The 15,811-nt window shown below is 49.6% G+C and overlaps 1 protein-coding gene across 5 annotated transcripts in view; it reads right to left on the bottom strand.

Moving 5' to 3' along the window:
* Positions 1–15,811, bottom strand: part of PASD1 (PAS domain containing repressor 1) — a 55,328-nt gene continuing 39,517 nt past the window's right edge. For 4 of the 5 annotated variants that reach the window (XM_054839706.1, XM_054839705.1, XM_054839707.1 and 1 more), the window contains 11 exons: positions 13,898–14,045; positions 11,554–11,635; positions 9,560–9,683; positions 8,698–8,807; positions 8,131–8,217; positions 7,056–7,214; positions 6,297–6,503; positions 5,381–5,583; positions 4,497–4,589; positions 3,799–4,006; positions 1–2,624 (listed from right to left, as the gene is read on the bottom strand). In XM_054839706.1, coding sequence (XP_054695681.1) covers positions 2,454–2,624; positions 3,799–4,006; positions 4,497–4,589; positions 5,381–5,583; positions 6,297–6,503; positions 7,056–7,214; positions 8,131–8,217; positions 8,698–8,807; positions 9,560–9,683; positions 11,554–11,635; positions 13,898–14,045 — 1,592 coding nt within the window. In that variant the 3' untranslated portion in view covers positions 1–2,453. The remainder of the gene's footprint in view (positions 2,625–3,798; positions 4,007–4,496; positions 4,590–5,380; positions 5,584–6,296; positions 6,504–7,055; positions 7,215–8,130; positions 8,218–8,697; positions 8,808–9,559; positions 9,684–11,553; positions 11,636–13,897; positions 14,046–15,811) is intronic. The other variant, XM_054839708.1, reaches the window with a different exon arrangement.

Here is a 15,811-nt window from a genome sequence, read left to right as displayed (position 1 = left end):
GATACATTTGATTGACACCTGCCACGTCTGGGCTCATGTACGGTGACGGGACACTGCAGAGCAGCCACGGTGGTGTGCTGGGACGATGCAGCACAGGGACATGCACGGCCTTTCCCTCCTGCCAGCCACTCCGGGCCACAAATTCTGTGCAACAGCAGAACCCTAACATAAATGTGTGTGTTTGCCTGCCCACTAACATCGTGTGCCAAAGTTTGGGGGGGGCCGGGGACCAAAACACCCAAACAACCTCCCCCAAAATACAACCCCCTCCTGCCCCAACTTCATGAGCAATCCTACTGTCTTGGCATAGGCCAGGGGGACTGGGGGGGGGGGGGGGAGACCCTAAAAGTAATAATGCTGTTAAAAAAAAAAAAAATTATTTCCTACTGCAAAGGCTCCGTGTCGGCCCTTGCTTTTGTCTGCATGCCCACCCCTGCCCTGGCCAAAACACCAAAGCACCCCAGTGCCTTGCCCCACCCCCACAAAAAGTCCCATCTGCTGCAGGTGCACCCTGCTCCGGCAGCCTGGGCCACCACCAGCACCACGGGCAACGCGGCACATCAAAACCCTGTTCCTTTCCCCAGGAAAAGCCGGGTGGATGAGAAACAGCCCCTTGTGCAACGACGCTGGGGCACGGCCGGGGCAGGCGGTGAGTCAGGCTGTGCAGGCAGCAGGCAGGGTGCAGCCAGAACTGTCTGGGGCAGAGTTGACGCGCTCCCATTTCCTTCCCGAGCTCTCCGGGAAACTGGGGCTGCTGCAACCTGTTTCGGTCAGGCTGAAACACTCAGATTTTTTCTGCCTCCATGCTGCAGAGCCCGTGCGCTCATGCCTGGCCCCAAAGCTAATGAAATCCTCCCAGTGCTGCAGCGCAGAAAATGTGTGTGGCCTCTGGGGGAAAGCAAGCTAGCTATAGATACAGCTATACCTACAGCATTAGATAGCTGTAGCTATAGATATAGCTATTTTCTTTGCATGCTAACGTTCCCAGTTCCCCCCGTTTCTTGAAACACAGGGCAGCTTGAGGTTGCTCCTGCCAAAGGCTGCTGCATCTGTAAGCACCAGTGTCCAGCTGTTGCAGTGGTGCCAAGAGCCAAGAAAGGAAGAAAAAAAAAAAAACAAACCCCAAAAAAACCCCAAAACCCCAAACAAATGCCAAAAAAATTTTAAAAAGGGGGCAAAGAAAAAAGCACGTTTTGGCTTGGAGTCGACATAGGTTAAACCAACCCCTCCCTAAGCCTTGCTCTGACTGCCAGATGGAGCTTTGCTGCTAGATGGACCTGGTCCTAACTAACCATTTTCTTGCAAAGCTTATAGTAATGGCCTAACCCATCTCCTACCTTCGGGCTCTAACAGCGCCCAACGTCAGTAATCAGCTACTACCTCCTCAAAAATGTACATTTTCATTTTTCCTTTGGAAAGACACAAACAGTAGGGACACTTAACTATACACCCACTGAGGAATAAACTTTTTCAATTCATCAATATAAACATATAGGTTAAAAAGTGACGATTTACAAAAATACAATTTATTGCTGACCCTATGGGCTTGTAACATCGCTTGTGTCGTTGTGAGCGTACGTTTCAGGTTCGCCAAATTGAAACATGATCTAGCAAAACCACAAAGTTTGCCGTCATATGCTGTTCTAGGCTTGTTTGTTTTTATGTATAGAAACATATACGACTACATCACTTGAAACAAAACAACCAAAAAAAAAAAAAGAACGAGTAAGGATTCTTTGTCTGTAACCTGAAAAATATTTGGCTACAGGGAGTAAAAACCATATAAATTTATCTGCACTTGTTAGCCAAAATAAAACACAACAAATATCTTACTAGCTGCGAGGTGAGCTGGTATAACAACAGTAAGAAATTCAGGCAAAAGTGGTGTTACGTAAATTAGCAGCATTATCCAATTTCCTGGAAAACAAAAAAATTGCGGGACTGAGGTATAGAAAAAAGGAAAAAAAAAAAAATCCACAACGGACCTACTACAGCGAAACGCGTTATGTACATAGTAATCCAACGGCGTCCTGCGGACCAGTACAGTCTGTGTATGTGCTCCAAATGCTGGGCTTAAATTCACAGTGACTTTCAGCATTGAAGTCCTGAATGGAAAAGGGGTTTTTCCTGTTGCAAAGCAATCTTTGTGGCAACCTGACAAATAACCTCCCTGCAGCCAGAAAGCCATCGCCTTCCAGTTGTACCACGGTGCTGGGCAAGAGCATGTACAGCTGCCGGAGCAGCGTCGCGGACCGGCTGTGTGGAAATCCCAACCAACGAGGTGCCCCCGGAGCCGTCCGCCCCCGGTGGGGACCGTCCCTCCAGCCACCACCTTCCCCGCGGGGCCCGACCTCACCCATCCCGTGCTCTGACGGCGTCGTCCTCCCCTCTGCGTGCGCCCGGGGCGCCGAGCGGCTGCAGCCAAGGTGGTCCCTGCCTCCTGGACCCGGCGTTCAGGGCAGCTGCATCTCAGGCAGGTCTGGCAGGTTGCAGGGCTGGCCCTGAGCGTGGCGGCTCTGCTGCTGCGGGTGGAGGAAGTAGCTCAGGGGGTTCTGCTGTGGGGTGTGGGGTGGCTGGAAAACGCGCTGCGTTGGACCCCCAGGCACCGGCTCAGGACCTTGCATCTGTGGGGAGACACAAATCTGACAAGTCAGACCTGCCCCATCGCCCATCCGCTCCCTCTCTTGCCGCAGGGCTGATGCTGAGGCTCGTACCCAGGATGGAGTACCGAGACCTAAAGGTAACCTCTACCCATCGAAGGTACGAGAGATGGACAAGCAGCTTGGGATGCTGGTGCTATCAGCACAGAGGGGAAGCAGGACCCATCTGTGCTACCAACCCCATGGGGAGCCCAGCAGGAATGGAGACCTTCAAAAGCTACTTGGATGGGAGGTAAAATCTGCAGGATGTGCAACTTCCATCTTCCACGGGAAGGATCTTCAGGCAACCAATGAAGAGGTTGTAGAGTGACCTTGTCCATGTACCACCCTGATGCTGGTGCCCCAAAGACCTGGACTTGCTGCTTCACGCCCCGATAAAGGTACTGTGGCACCAAAGCCTGGTTTTCTGTTGGCCTGGAGCTATTTGGGGACAGCTCACGTCCACATTTGCTGACAACAATGATTCATTTCTTACTCTAAATCCAGCCTTGCTGCATGGCTACTTTCTGCTCTAACTACTCCTCCTGCTTTGTTTTCTACCGTCCTTGCCTGGAGGACCATAACTTACCTCTGCCAACCAGGCAAGTCTTGGAGAGTGTATTACTAATTAATTATAAGTTTCAACAACCCCTCTTCTTGGCAGCATCATTCGTTTGGCATGCACTGACGAAGCTGTGCTTTGAAAAAAATAAAATCACCTTCTCCAGAGATTTCTCTTGTGAAACACCCATTTATTAAAAGAAAGCAGTGACGACAGCTGATAAAAAAACCCTTGCTATGCTGAGACGTAACAGCAGGAGGCATGTTTTCAGAAGAGTTTATCCCTTATCATGTTTCACATCTACAGCAAGATTCCTGCCAGAGCTCCTCTGGATGACAAGCTCTGTTTGAAAAACTGGATATTTCTTCTGGACACTAAGTGATAACTGAGTTTGTTGGAAAATACGGCCTTGCATGGGTGCAGAGCCGACCCGGCAAGGCTGAGCACCTGGGTACATGCAAATCCAATGGGAATGGAGGACGTGCAAGTGCACTGACCAGGTTTGATTAGTCAGGTAAGCCCCATTTCTTCAAAAAAACCAACCCAACCTCAAAGCCATCCCTGTGCATCCTCACAAACCTGTTCCAGCTCCATTACCTGAAGGTAGAGACGGTGCTGCTGAACCTGTTGCTGTGGCCACTGGTGGAGATGAACCGGTGTGTTTGCCTGGTGGGATGTGAAGCTGGTGTGTGGGATCATCAGAGATGGGGAGAAAACAGGCGACGGGGCTGGAGGTCGGACAGTGCTACAGGTAATCGGTTGCATCTGTATTGGGGGAGGCAAGATCTGCTGCTCTGCAACGAATCTGCAACGAGGAGGAAAGTAAGGTGTGAGAAGCCAAACCCAGAGCCACCACCAGCGCGGGCCCTGGGGTGCCCAGGTGCTGCAGGAACCAGGCTGGAGCAGGGTTTGTCAAACCACACAGAGCCTGGCGAAAGCAGGCCCCAGATTTCCCCCTGCCCATCAAGCATGGACTGGAACTGCAGAAAATTAAAGGGGTTTTTTTTTTTAATGCTGTACATCTCTTCCATGATTTGATTAGGCATCTTAAGCTTTGCAAAAGCAGAAAATGGTTAAAAAATTTTTTTTTCAAAGCATTTTAGTTATCATAAAGTTCTTTGTAATTAAAAATATTCTAATTACTTTTTCTCCTAACCAACTGAGCTTTTGTTTCTTTTAAGACAGAGACTATTTGTGTTTGCATGATCACATACAAGTTTTTCAAAGCAGTTTCCAGTGCCATAAAGTGTCGTGCTTAGAACTCTGCATGAAAACAAGGGCCAGCAAAGACTCACTTTCCTTGCTGCCTGCTGGCACTGCTCTGCGTGGACTGGCCACTGCCGTTGGCCGCGGGCATCATGGCTTGGATAGACTGATCCAACAGCATCCTGCGGTGGAGGAAAAACAGAGGACGGTCAGGGAAGGGAGAGGTCCAAACTCCTGACTATCAGTCTCTAGAAACAAATCCCCGAAAATCCTCCCTGAAAGCATGCAAACCATCACCCAGAAAAAGGCTAATGAAATAGGATGCTTATTATCACCTTGTCTAATGCACTCGCAGGGGTGAGCTGAAACTTGCTAAATCTTTCATGTAGGAAATGTTTTACAGATGGGGAGACCTCTAGGGTTTATCTTGTTTCCTTACACAATATTTTGAAACGGCTGGATCCTGGAGGCAGTGTCTGCAGATACCTCCCTGAAAGGTGGTTGAATAGTTTGGGGCAGTTGTATATGTTTTAGACAGTTTCCAACATTGTATAAAAGAAAAATGGCTTTGCCATGGCACTTGTCCTGGCTGGAGAAAAGACACTCTGGAGCTTCAGAGCAAGCAGACACAGGTTTGGGAAAGGCTGTCCCTGCTAGTTTTTCCTGTTCATCCCCTCTGACAGCAGCAGATGTCCAAAGGCTACTGAGCTACCTGGACAATTTATGGAAATATGGAAAGAAAAGGATTGCAGGCCCCTGAGGGTACGGCATGGCGTGCACAGCACCCTGCTTGCACACACACCGGCCTCCCCGCTAACCCAGGTCTCTGCAGGGGGGAACATCCCCACGCCCCTGCTGTGGCACCCAGAGGCCATCACCCCCCAGCCCAGACGTGCCTGCCCTCCCCGCTGCCCACGTATTGCTGTTTTCCGTCGCCGCCATCAGGACGGTCACAGCAGGGCCACGTTCGTACCTGAGGCTCCTGTCCTGGCTGTAGTCCGACTGTGGTGGCCTTTCACTGCCGTCAGTCGGCAGCTGTGCAGCCACCGTAATGGGATGTGTTTGCGAAAACACCATGGGGTTGTTGTAGAGGGGCACTGAAATGCTCGTCTGCCCCGGCAGACACATTTGCTGGGCTTGGTTTCCTCTCATTAGGTGCTGCTGCTGCTGCTGAGCCTGAAATGAAGGCATAGATACCCACGTAAGTATTAAAGCTAAAGGCTAAAATAACTGCTTCCAGTACGCAGATGGGAAAAGGAGAAGGAACAGTCGGATATTCTCCCTGAACACAGCCGTCGGAACAGTACATCTGTTCAGGACAACCAACCCGTTGGCATTTATTGTCCCTGCACGGCAGGTGCTGGGATCGCCCACGGCAGGAGCAGAGGGTGACTTGAGAAATCAGAGTACCAGGGTGAGGGCACGCAAGGCTCGAGGGAGAAGAGACCAGCTGAAGAGGGAAGGAGGAGTGCAAATCTGAAGTTCCCAAGGAAAGTGTCTCATCCTTCCTTTAAAGCAGTAGTTGTGGACTTTTTTGCTTTTGGACACTTCAATTCTTTCCCATGTGACCATGTATACAGTGGATTTAGGTCTAGTGATGACAAACTTGTTTTTCAAAGCTGTCTTCCTAGACTTGTCAGGCAGAAGAAAAGCAATCTTTTAAAATTATGCCTACTTCCCCATGTTACGAAGTCGTAACTCTCACTGGCTATGAACGAGCATCATGTTGTAATCACAAACCGAAGCAGATGAGAACCCAAACCTCCCACTCAGTTCCTCTCCGGTCACCAGGACGGCCCCAGTGATCCCCAGGGTTTAATGCTTTTAGACATTAAAAGTATTTAAAAGCCAGGAAAGGGGACGATGGAGACAACGAAGCAGCCAGTGACCTGGGCGGCCGTGCCGCAGGGGTCCCTGAGGAATTGGCGCGGTGACGGCAGGTGGGTGCCGCAGTAGTGCTTCGTCCCCATAAGGCCTTGCTGTTGTGACTTCTTGGCTGCGGTCTGCCTGGGCGTCCCCGGCGGCGGCGGTGGCCTCCTGGGGCTCGGGTGCTGCACGTTGTTAAAGACGACGGGGATCGGCTGCTGCATCAGCATCTTTAAATAAAAGAGAGAGACACATGAGTTGTCGCAGCTCATATGGTGGTTGTACTGCCCGGGAGATACCACCTCTGGCTCCCAGGCTGTCTCTGTCACCATATGTAATACTGCAGCAGCAACAGCTCTAAATCCAGGGGCAAAGTGAACCATGAATAGCAGAAAATCAAATGTTACCTTGTGCCCAAATATTTATTCAGAGCCATGACCGTTCCAGCTCCATTGTGCCTGTTGCATTTTGCAGGGATGGCACTGGGGATCCAGCAGCATTAACCAGCCACCCAACCACCAAGCTTTTTGTGCAGGGGGGACTTTGGATTAGCTTGGGATTGCTTTTTTCTAAATCATGAAAATTACTGATTCAATACTTAAGCAGATACTGATGCCACTCATCTCTCAGGAGACACAACTCCCACATCTGAGACCAACCGACCAATTTATCCAGAGCTTATTTCAAAATGCTTTTACCACTGACAAGTTTGTTACCGATCTATGTGCTCAAAGGAAAAGCAAACGGTTTGTGGGTTTGGGAACCCCGGGGGCAGCAGGTACCTGCAGGTTGGAGTCCTGCACTAGCTGGAGCTGCTCCTTGATGACATGGAGCTCTTCTTGCTGCGTCTTGATGTCAGCTTGCAGTATGCGAGTCCTCTCCTCCAGCTGCTCTTTCAGCTGATGCATCATCCCCAGCTGGGTCGGGAAATGGTACACTGGCTGCAGAGAACAGAGAACAGGATCACGGGGTAGGACCAGTCCTGCCACTCACATTCATAGTGATGCTGGCTTCAGAAAAACGACTGCTTTTCAGCTTTCGCCATAGAAAATATGATGCTGACAAAAAATGGTGATTGCATATTTAACCACAGTACCACTGCACTTCCAGAGCAGCAGCACAACTGGCTCATACTCAGTGCCTCACTCCAGATCATGGTCTGTTAAATTTCCACGCAGGTGTAGTGTCTATGCACGGGACTGCCCTGTGCCTTCAGTGTGACACCCTGCTGATTTTGGACCACTTGCATTTTGTGGCAGACACTGCACGCAAACCCTTGCACACCTCGAGGCTGGGCTTTCAGTTGTGCTGCTAATTACATTTGCCAAATGCCAGGCCCAAGATAAGTTGTAATCCCACCTTGGGATCCATCCCTCACACCTATGGCTGTCTTCAATCCCTGTATTATAGCCTGAATGTTTATTGCACTGACCTCAAAGCTTTGTGAGGAGGGGCCTCATAATTATGTTTTTCGACTCCCATTTTTTTTTTTCTTTTTCTGCCCTAACTCAAATCTTCCATGACATCTCCTTCCTCTACCAGGGCAATAAAACCCTTCAGCATCGTATCAGCCTGTAGTTAGTTGCCAGCAACACAGAGATGAGGCTTCAGCAGCCCCCAATGGTTTTGACAAGTGTAAACCTTCTTCTAAGCTATTTCCCTGGGTGTCCTACCTGCTCTGTCTCCTTGCTGAAATAAGTGGTTGCAATAATTTGGTTGTGGGTAAATCTCAGTAACAGCAACAGAAAGGGCACTGAAACCTTGCCCCCACGCTGGGACCAGCCAGCAAGGAGGTAAGAGCAGTGAACCAGAGCCACCGAGTCTGCCCCGTGCGTTTAACAAAAATAAACCACGTACCATCACAGTGTGCTGAGAGGGGACTACCGGCTGAGCCACAGGATGCTGAGGGAGGTGTTCACCAGGGACTTGAGGAGTTGCTATGGCCTAGAAATGAAAACTTTGCCTTACTGTAGGTCCATAGCACCTCTAGTGCAGAGCTGGTGCAATATCAGCTCATATCAGTGATGAACAAGTGCAGGGAACTAGACAACTCCACGTGGAGATCTGAGGATGAGTCTGAAGGGAGAATTTAAACTCCTGCATGCCCCCTGCTAATTGCAAATCCTCAGTGTCAGCATCCATTTTTGGATAAAGGCCATTTCACATGTACAAAACCCCAAGAAAAGCGGGCTCATAGTGTGAAAAGGCGTTTGGGCTGGAGGAGCAAACTGAATCCTGAAAGGAGGCAGCAGAGGACCCTGTAGCAGCTCTCCACCAGCAATGCTCCCCACAGCCCGGGAAATCCCATGCTCAGGCCCCGCACTCTCAGAGGTGGGATCCAGCCCCTCTGAGGGCGAGATCCAGGTTTGTCAAGCTCGTTTCTTTACAGCAACAGAAAGGCTTTTGCTCGCTGTGACCACCGACCTGAGCGCTTCCGGCTGACGCCAGCCGCAGGGCTGCCTTCTCCACCTGCCCGCCTGGCACCGACGGCCGGGTGGGTGTGCTGGTGTCCGTGTGTCGCATGGACGACGTGGCTGGAAAAGAGATGGCTTACTGTGGTATGGAAGACCTTGTGCCTGGGTACCGCGGCTAAACCTGAAATCTGCGTAAGCAGATGAGCAGTGACCCAACTGCTGCCAAAGTGGGTCCCCAAACTGCCCCTCTGTGGTCCCTCTGGCTCCCCGCCTGACTCGCGGGGTTCCCTTCTGATCCAGCGCCCCATTTCAGCCTTCCCTCCACGGGTGTCTCCAGGTGGGCTTTCCCACTCCCCCCCGGGCAGTACTTCAAGAAAAGCCCCGAGTCGGCTCCTACCCACGGCCCCGCACAGGCACTGTGGTCACGTTGCTGCCGCCCCCGGGGTGGGAGGGGACACTCGTGGGAGCTGGCATGAAGCTGCCAGCAAGGCAGGCAGCCTTCTGCAGGGATTTACCATCAGGGACCACGCTACCCCATCATAAAAGTTTTGTCAGTGAGGTTCGGGGCTCCATCAAATTGCTTCAGCTCAGCGAGTCACCTCCTGTCCCCTGAGCCACAGCAAACCACCACAACCCTGCGCCGGGGGCAAACCAGGGGGAAGCTGCTCTCCCGCCGCCCGCGGGCTGGGAGGGAGGGAGCACGGGGCCCCGCTGCCATACCCTCCCCGGTTACGGCCCCGGTGCTGAGCACCCCCTCCCGCCCTGACTCCCGGCCGAACCCCAAGAGTTCCGGGGGTGCTCTGCCCCCCCCACCCCCCCAGCCCGGTCCTCGCCCCCGGCCCCGCGCTGCCCCCGGCCGCGCTGGCACCTACAGGCGGAGTCGGAGAGGGCGGTGTGGGAGGAGCGGCGGGAGCTGTGGGAGGACAGCGAGAGCCCCTCCCGGCTGGCGTCCTGGCTGCTGCCGCACTGCCCCACCTCCAGGAAGCTGCTGTGGCTCTGCGGGGAGCGAAGCACAAGCGGGGAGATCGTCAGCGGGACGGGACGGCGCTGGAGGGCACCTCCACCTCCCCGACCGCTTGTTTGCAGAGAAAAGTAAGAGGCTGGGCGCGCAGAGGGCCAGCACCGCAGCTCCGCACCACCCAGCCCCGGTGCAGGATTCGGTCTGCCCCTTCATGTTCACCCCAGAGCCTTCAGGTACCCCTATGCAGGCAGGACCCTCGGGATCACGCCCCAGGCACCCCTGGCTTTGGGGCGATGCCACACATTTCTGTCCCGGGACACCCGGCTGACGGCAGCGAGCGGTGGGGATGCACCGGGCATCGGGCAAACGCCGTGGGGATGGCTGCCCGTGCCCTGCCCACGGGCCTGTGTGCAAATGGAAATATGCTTTTATAATTAGCTTCCTTCTGCCTGATTTCTTCAGGGATGGCACAGTTCGTTGGCCGTGGCACACTGGGGAACGGTGGCAGAGGTAACGAATGGAGGCGGGAGGAGGGGCTGACTGGGGAATGGTTTTACTCATTGCAGAGGTGCAGAGAGATGGCTGGGAAGCGACACGGAGCAGTGGCACAAGGACATCAGCGGCAGCCCTAGGAGAACCTACAGCACGTGGCTCCTGTGGGCAACAGGTACCGGGCGATGCTGAGAGCTGCAACCCTGCTCCGGTCCCTGGGGAGCAGCCGCTCCCGGCGGGCTCTGCTAGGCAGGGACCTGGCAGCACATCCGCAGAGGGGAACAGCCTAAGCCAGTCCATATTAACGGCTTTGGAGCTGTCACGCCAAAACAACAGATGCCACCTGGCAGATGGTCTATGGCAAACAGCCCATAACTGTTGGGTAGTAGGAGACTGTTCCACCTGCAGGACATGGGTGACCACGTTGGCCGTGCCACCATCCTGCCCACGCCTCCCAGGGAGCTCCCCAGATCAAGCAATGAGAGTGATCGCTCTGCCTCTCCTCCAGCTGCCTTACACAAACAGATGCAGCTTAAGGTCTGCAGAAAAATATATCTCGCCTATCACGTGGAAAGGGGAAAAAGACACAGAAGTGTGCTGTGGTGACAGAGAAGCAGCTGTTTGCAAGACGGTCCTTGCTCAAGTGCAAAATGTCTCTGGGATAGCTTCCCCTACACATAAATGGCTTCTGTAAAATAATGTCTGAAGAGTAGTGAGGCTAATGGAATGATAATTACACAATAATCCACTTGAAATTACTTTGATTAGTGGTCTTATTTGTAAACTACCGAGAGGAAGAACTTAAAAGTAATTAAAATGACCTTGTTAATTGGGCAGGTGTGTTGGGATGCCAGACTGATTCAAGCCAGGGAAATTATTGCTCTGGTCGCAGTCCTACACTTGATGTGATCCTGCCCAATGGTGTAAACAGAGCTGAAATCTGGCATAAGTGTTTTCCCTTCACTTCCAGTCTTTATCTGAGTGTCAGTGATGAGCCGGCATTAACAAAACAGGTACCATGTGGTGCTGCCCTGCGCTCGGATCCTCTGCGCCTTACTAATGGTGACAGGTACAACAGTCTAGCCTCCAGCTCCAGCTCTACTTTTCTGCTTCTGAACTGAGGTGGTTGAACCTATCGCTTGAGTAACAGTCTCAGGAAGATAATGAAGAGCAGAACAGCAGCAATGCAACTGCTGAATTTGTAGTTATATGCCTGAACCAAGACGGGCAGTTTAGAGCCACGCAGTGGAAAACTTCTCAGGGTCTGCTTGCGTCATAACCCAACTAAAGGCTTGGAAGGAGATGGGAGTAAAGGAGAAGGAGAAGAAAGAACAGATGTTTTCCTAGGATTGATAAGAGATTACTCAGTTTGGTTTAAACACCTGCTCATTCAACTGTGAAGGGACAAGGTACCTTTAGAGAAGAGGATGCCAGTTCAATTGATGACTCTTCAAGGCCGAGATCTCGCCTTCTTTCAGCTCGAACTTCTGCATAACTAAAAAAAAAAAAAAATTAAAATCCAGTTTTTCAGTCTGGATATTATTTACTGTATGGTAACTATCCTACCATACAGGTCACTGGAGTTTTGATGTTGAGTCACAAGCTTTGCAGAGCACACACTCACACTCTCTCATATACAAGGTGCTTAGATGAACATCATCATACAGCCTGGCAATCTGAATAACTGCACATCCTGAATATCCACAGATTAGAAACAACAGGGCGGTGTCCCAGTCCCACTGCGCCCAGGACTGCAGCGCCTGTCTGATTAATTGCACGAATAATTCCAAGCACGAACGTAAACACTCCTTTCCAAATTTTGGCCCTGGATGCCTCCCAGCTAAACTAATCTAAAAGAAAAGTGCACTTGGTTATTGAAGACAAAATGGGCGTCTTTGTCTTCAGTACAATTTTCCTAGTAAAGGAGATTTCCATTTTTCCATAATTAGGCAGAAAAATGATCCTACAGCTTCTGTGCACATAAACTGCCATAGCAAATGCACATTCATTTTCTAACCTGCTGATGATCAAGAATCAATTTTTTGCACCTTGCATGGTAGTTCAGTGGGACCTAAGCCAGCGCCCTGGGGAAGAGGGGGTCAGGTCCCCTCTTTCTGAGGTGCACACAGTGCCGTGCAGCGTGCTACATCAGAGTTAACATCCCTCACTCCAGCGGAAGCTCTGAATACAAACTGACGGCTGCCCAGGTGCGGGGATCCCCAGGAATGTGCCTCTAAGAGGGATTATTTGCTTTCCTTACTATTTTTTTCTCTTAAATAATAAAACATTTACAGTAAACAATGCCACATGATTCACCATTGGGATAAATTGGAGAGGATGCTTTAAAGACTCTCTGAGTGCTTGTGGATCGTGGGCACTGAAAGGTGCCAGAATTTATGGTGTTGAAATATTAATGGGCCATAACCTTTGTGGGAGGCAAGAGAAGCTGCTGAGCTGAACTCACGTCATCGTAGGCACTGAATTTTCCTGAAATCATGTTTTAAATTGTGTGTTTCAATAATATACTCTAAAAGTTAAGTATATGAGACAGAATTGAATTTCAAAATCTGTTTAGGAGTATATCCCTGGAAGTGTTTATATCCCTGGAATTATTCAAGGCCAGGCTGGATGAGGCTTTGGGCAACCTGGGCTAGTGGAGGGTGTCCCTGCCCATGGCAGGGGGTTGGAACTAGATGGGCTTAGAGGTCCCTTCCAACCCAAACCATTCTGTGATTCTATGATTCTATATCACTAGGTTTAAGAGGCACTGAAAGCTGAAAGAAGAAACAAGTTCATGCACAATAAATTCAGAAGCTGAATTCCCTGAAGGACGGCAGAAGCAACACAACTCAGAAGCAATCTCTCTAACATTTGCACATGATAACACTTGACATGTAGTTTATATCACACACACAGAGCGCTCTAATCACACCTGTTTAGTGGTGTAAGGTGTTCTCAGTCTGTGTTTCAGAATATGGAAGAATCCCAGTTTACTAGTGTTTGTTCTTCCAGATATTTGACAAGAAAAAGGGGGTGCAGAAAAAAAAATTCATAAATTGATTCCTGACAGTAAAGACACAGTGAGCAATATGTTTACTCAAGTTAACAGAGCAAACCAGCACGTCACTATTTTTTTCAAGCCCTTCAGTAAATATATCCTCACTCTTAACACAATCTTTTTTGAGATGACAGTGGTAATCAAGCAGATTCGCCTCCAGAAGGCGCGTATCGCAGAGCATCCCACACGCACACCGCCTTCCAGCACAGGTTTGCAACCCAGCACAAGCGGCTTCCCACTAGAGGGGGATCCTGCGCTGAGTTTCAGGTGAAGAATAAGGCGAGCAGGACAGCAGCTAACTTCAAGTCATAAATATTTAAAGCGCCGATCAAAAGGTTTTGTAGGAGATGTATGATCCCATTCATGCCCATAAAGCTGTCTGATTCTTAACAGCTTTAATTCTTCCTATGGCCATGTCATCGCTAGGGATAAAAGGGGAATGTAACACACTGATAGACTTGGCCAAGGGTGGCTTCCACGCTTTTGGCCTGGTTGCCAAAAAAAAAAAAAAAAAAAGAGTAATGAAAACACATTATGTTTTTCCCCATGTTCCCTGTCATAATAGTTTTCTAGAATTACATACCATCTTAGTGCGTCAATATGCACAGCAAATATTTGGCTAACACACAACAGAACTAGAAGAAATAACGGGTGACCACATGGGGCAGACGTTGTGAAGTGCTTGGTGCTTGCTCCTACCTAACTACCAGGTGAGTGCAAACGATGAACTCGGGTTTGGAATTCCACTGGTGGTAGGTGATGTAGTAGTGGGTCTGCAGCCATATCCACTGCTGGCCTTTGGTCAGGAACCGATAGTAACAGGACTTCCCTTTGCCAAACTGCATCACTGTTAAACAAAAACCAAAGCAATTTCTAGCAAGCAGAAATTTCATGGTGCAAATTAGAAAACCCACTTGGTCCCATACCCCTCTTGCAGTCTGTGCTGCACTAAAATGGCTCTTGTGGCTTTACAAACACGACAGATGATACACAACCACGTACTGAGCTTTTACTTGGGTTCTTTTCTGCTACTGATTTTCAAGAGTGCACTTTGCTATTTTGAGATTGTTCTTATAACTAATAATTGGCATAACTATATAAATAGCTATATTCTTATAACTTTTTTGTGAGCTCCTCTGAAATAAGCATAAATTACATTAATTAAACAAAGCATTGACCTTTCACAAGTACACGAGAATGCATTTCAGAGACTGCGAACTTGAAGTCAGGATCCTAATAATGGCACAAACCAATAAGATAGTGGAGGTTTAGCAGTTTAACTGAGAGTTTTCTTCCGAGAGATGACCTAAATACACCAGACCTGGTACTTATTATCAGGGTATGTCCAGAAAAATCTAAAGTGGTGTAATACAACTGGAAAATAATGAGGGGAACTACATTAAATAACCACACTAATTGTTTCTGGACTGCTGGGAGTACAAAATGAAACATGCTCACTTAAAATACCCATAATTAATGCAAAGTAAAATACAAGCGTGGTTTATGCAAACCCATTTCACTTCACAGTAGGCAAGGTGCCCGCGCAGAGCGGTCAACCTGATGAACGGGAACTTACCAAGCCACACTAACCCAAGTATTTTTACTCACCTGCACACCCCTACTTTGTTAAATATCAAGACTAACTTCTTTAGGGATCCCATTAACAGTAATGGGCTTTAGATGAAGCACTTAGCAAAGGTCTTCTCGCTACCGCGCTGTGCTGGCAGAGTCCTGGCAGAGATTTCCTGAAGCAACTTCTCTAAGTCACTTTGCCAGCACCTTACTTGGTCCCTCTGCACAGTAAGATTAAAAGGTCCTTTCCTTCAGGTGTGTTGTGCAAATACTCTTTTAATATGTAACTGGAGATCTGTGGCTAGTAGAGGTGTAGAACATAAATCACTAAACGGGTTCTCTGCTGAATGATCTGACCCCGCTCTCAATATAGTTAGCGTCTACGTCAAACTGCACGCACATATTACAAAAAGGACATCGCCTGGTTAAGTAGCTCACTTCTGTCTGAATGGTCTTTTTAGCAAACAGCACCAAGAAGTACTGTACTTGAGAGCAATTAAAATATTCCTTTAATATTCCGCTCTGCACGCTTGCTGCACTTGACACAACTTGCATCTAGCCCCTTTCACCGCTTCCTTTGGGTGTTCAGCCGGGCAGCCCGCTTCCGCGCCGCCTGTTTTGTACCAGCGCTTTGCCTTGACAGGGCAGAAAAGTCAGCAGGAAAGTGGAGCTGGGAAACTTGACATTCAGAGAAGCAGTCATTTTCTCCATTCTCTACTAGGTCCTTTAGCATCTTATACGTCTAAGTGGTGGAGGGTACGTGGTAGAGGTGGGGGTGGTTTGCAACTCAGAGACGAAGCAGCTTGTCTAGCTCCAGCGAGCTGGAGGGCTGTGGAGTTTCTTGGTGTCCCTGCTCTGCGTCTCAGAGTAACTACAGCATCCCACTTTCTCCCCTCTCTGGGGTGTCCTTCCTTCCTTCTGGCAAAACAGCTCTCCTTTTAAACGGAGATAGCAGAGAGACAAACAGATAGAGAGTTTTGCCCAACAGGAAACCTATAAGTAATATTTCTTGGCAAAATATCTGATTACCTAGATGCATTT

This window comes from Grus americana, chromosome 12, assembly GCF_028858705.1.
Source record: "Grus americana isolate bGruAme1 chromosome 12, bGruAme1.mat, whole genome shotgun sequence".
Taxonomy (NCBI): domain Eukaryota; kingdom Metazoa; phylum Chordata; class Aves; order Gruiformes; family Gruidae; genus Grus; species Grus americana.
The sequence above is the reverse complement of the archived record's forward strand: the minus strand, read 5'-3'. Positions and strand labels throughout refer to the sequence as shown.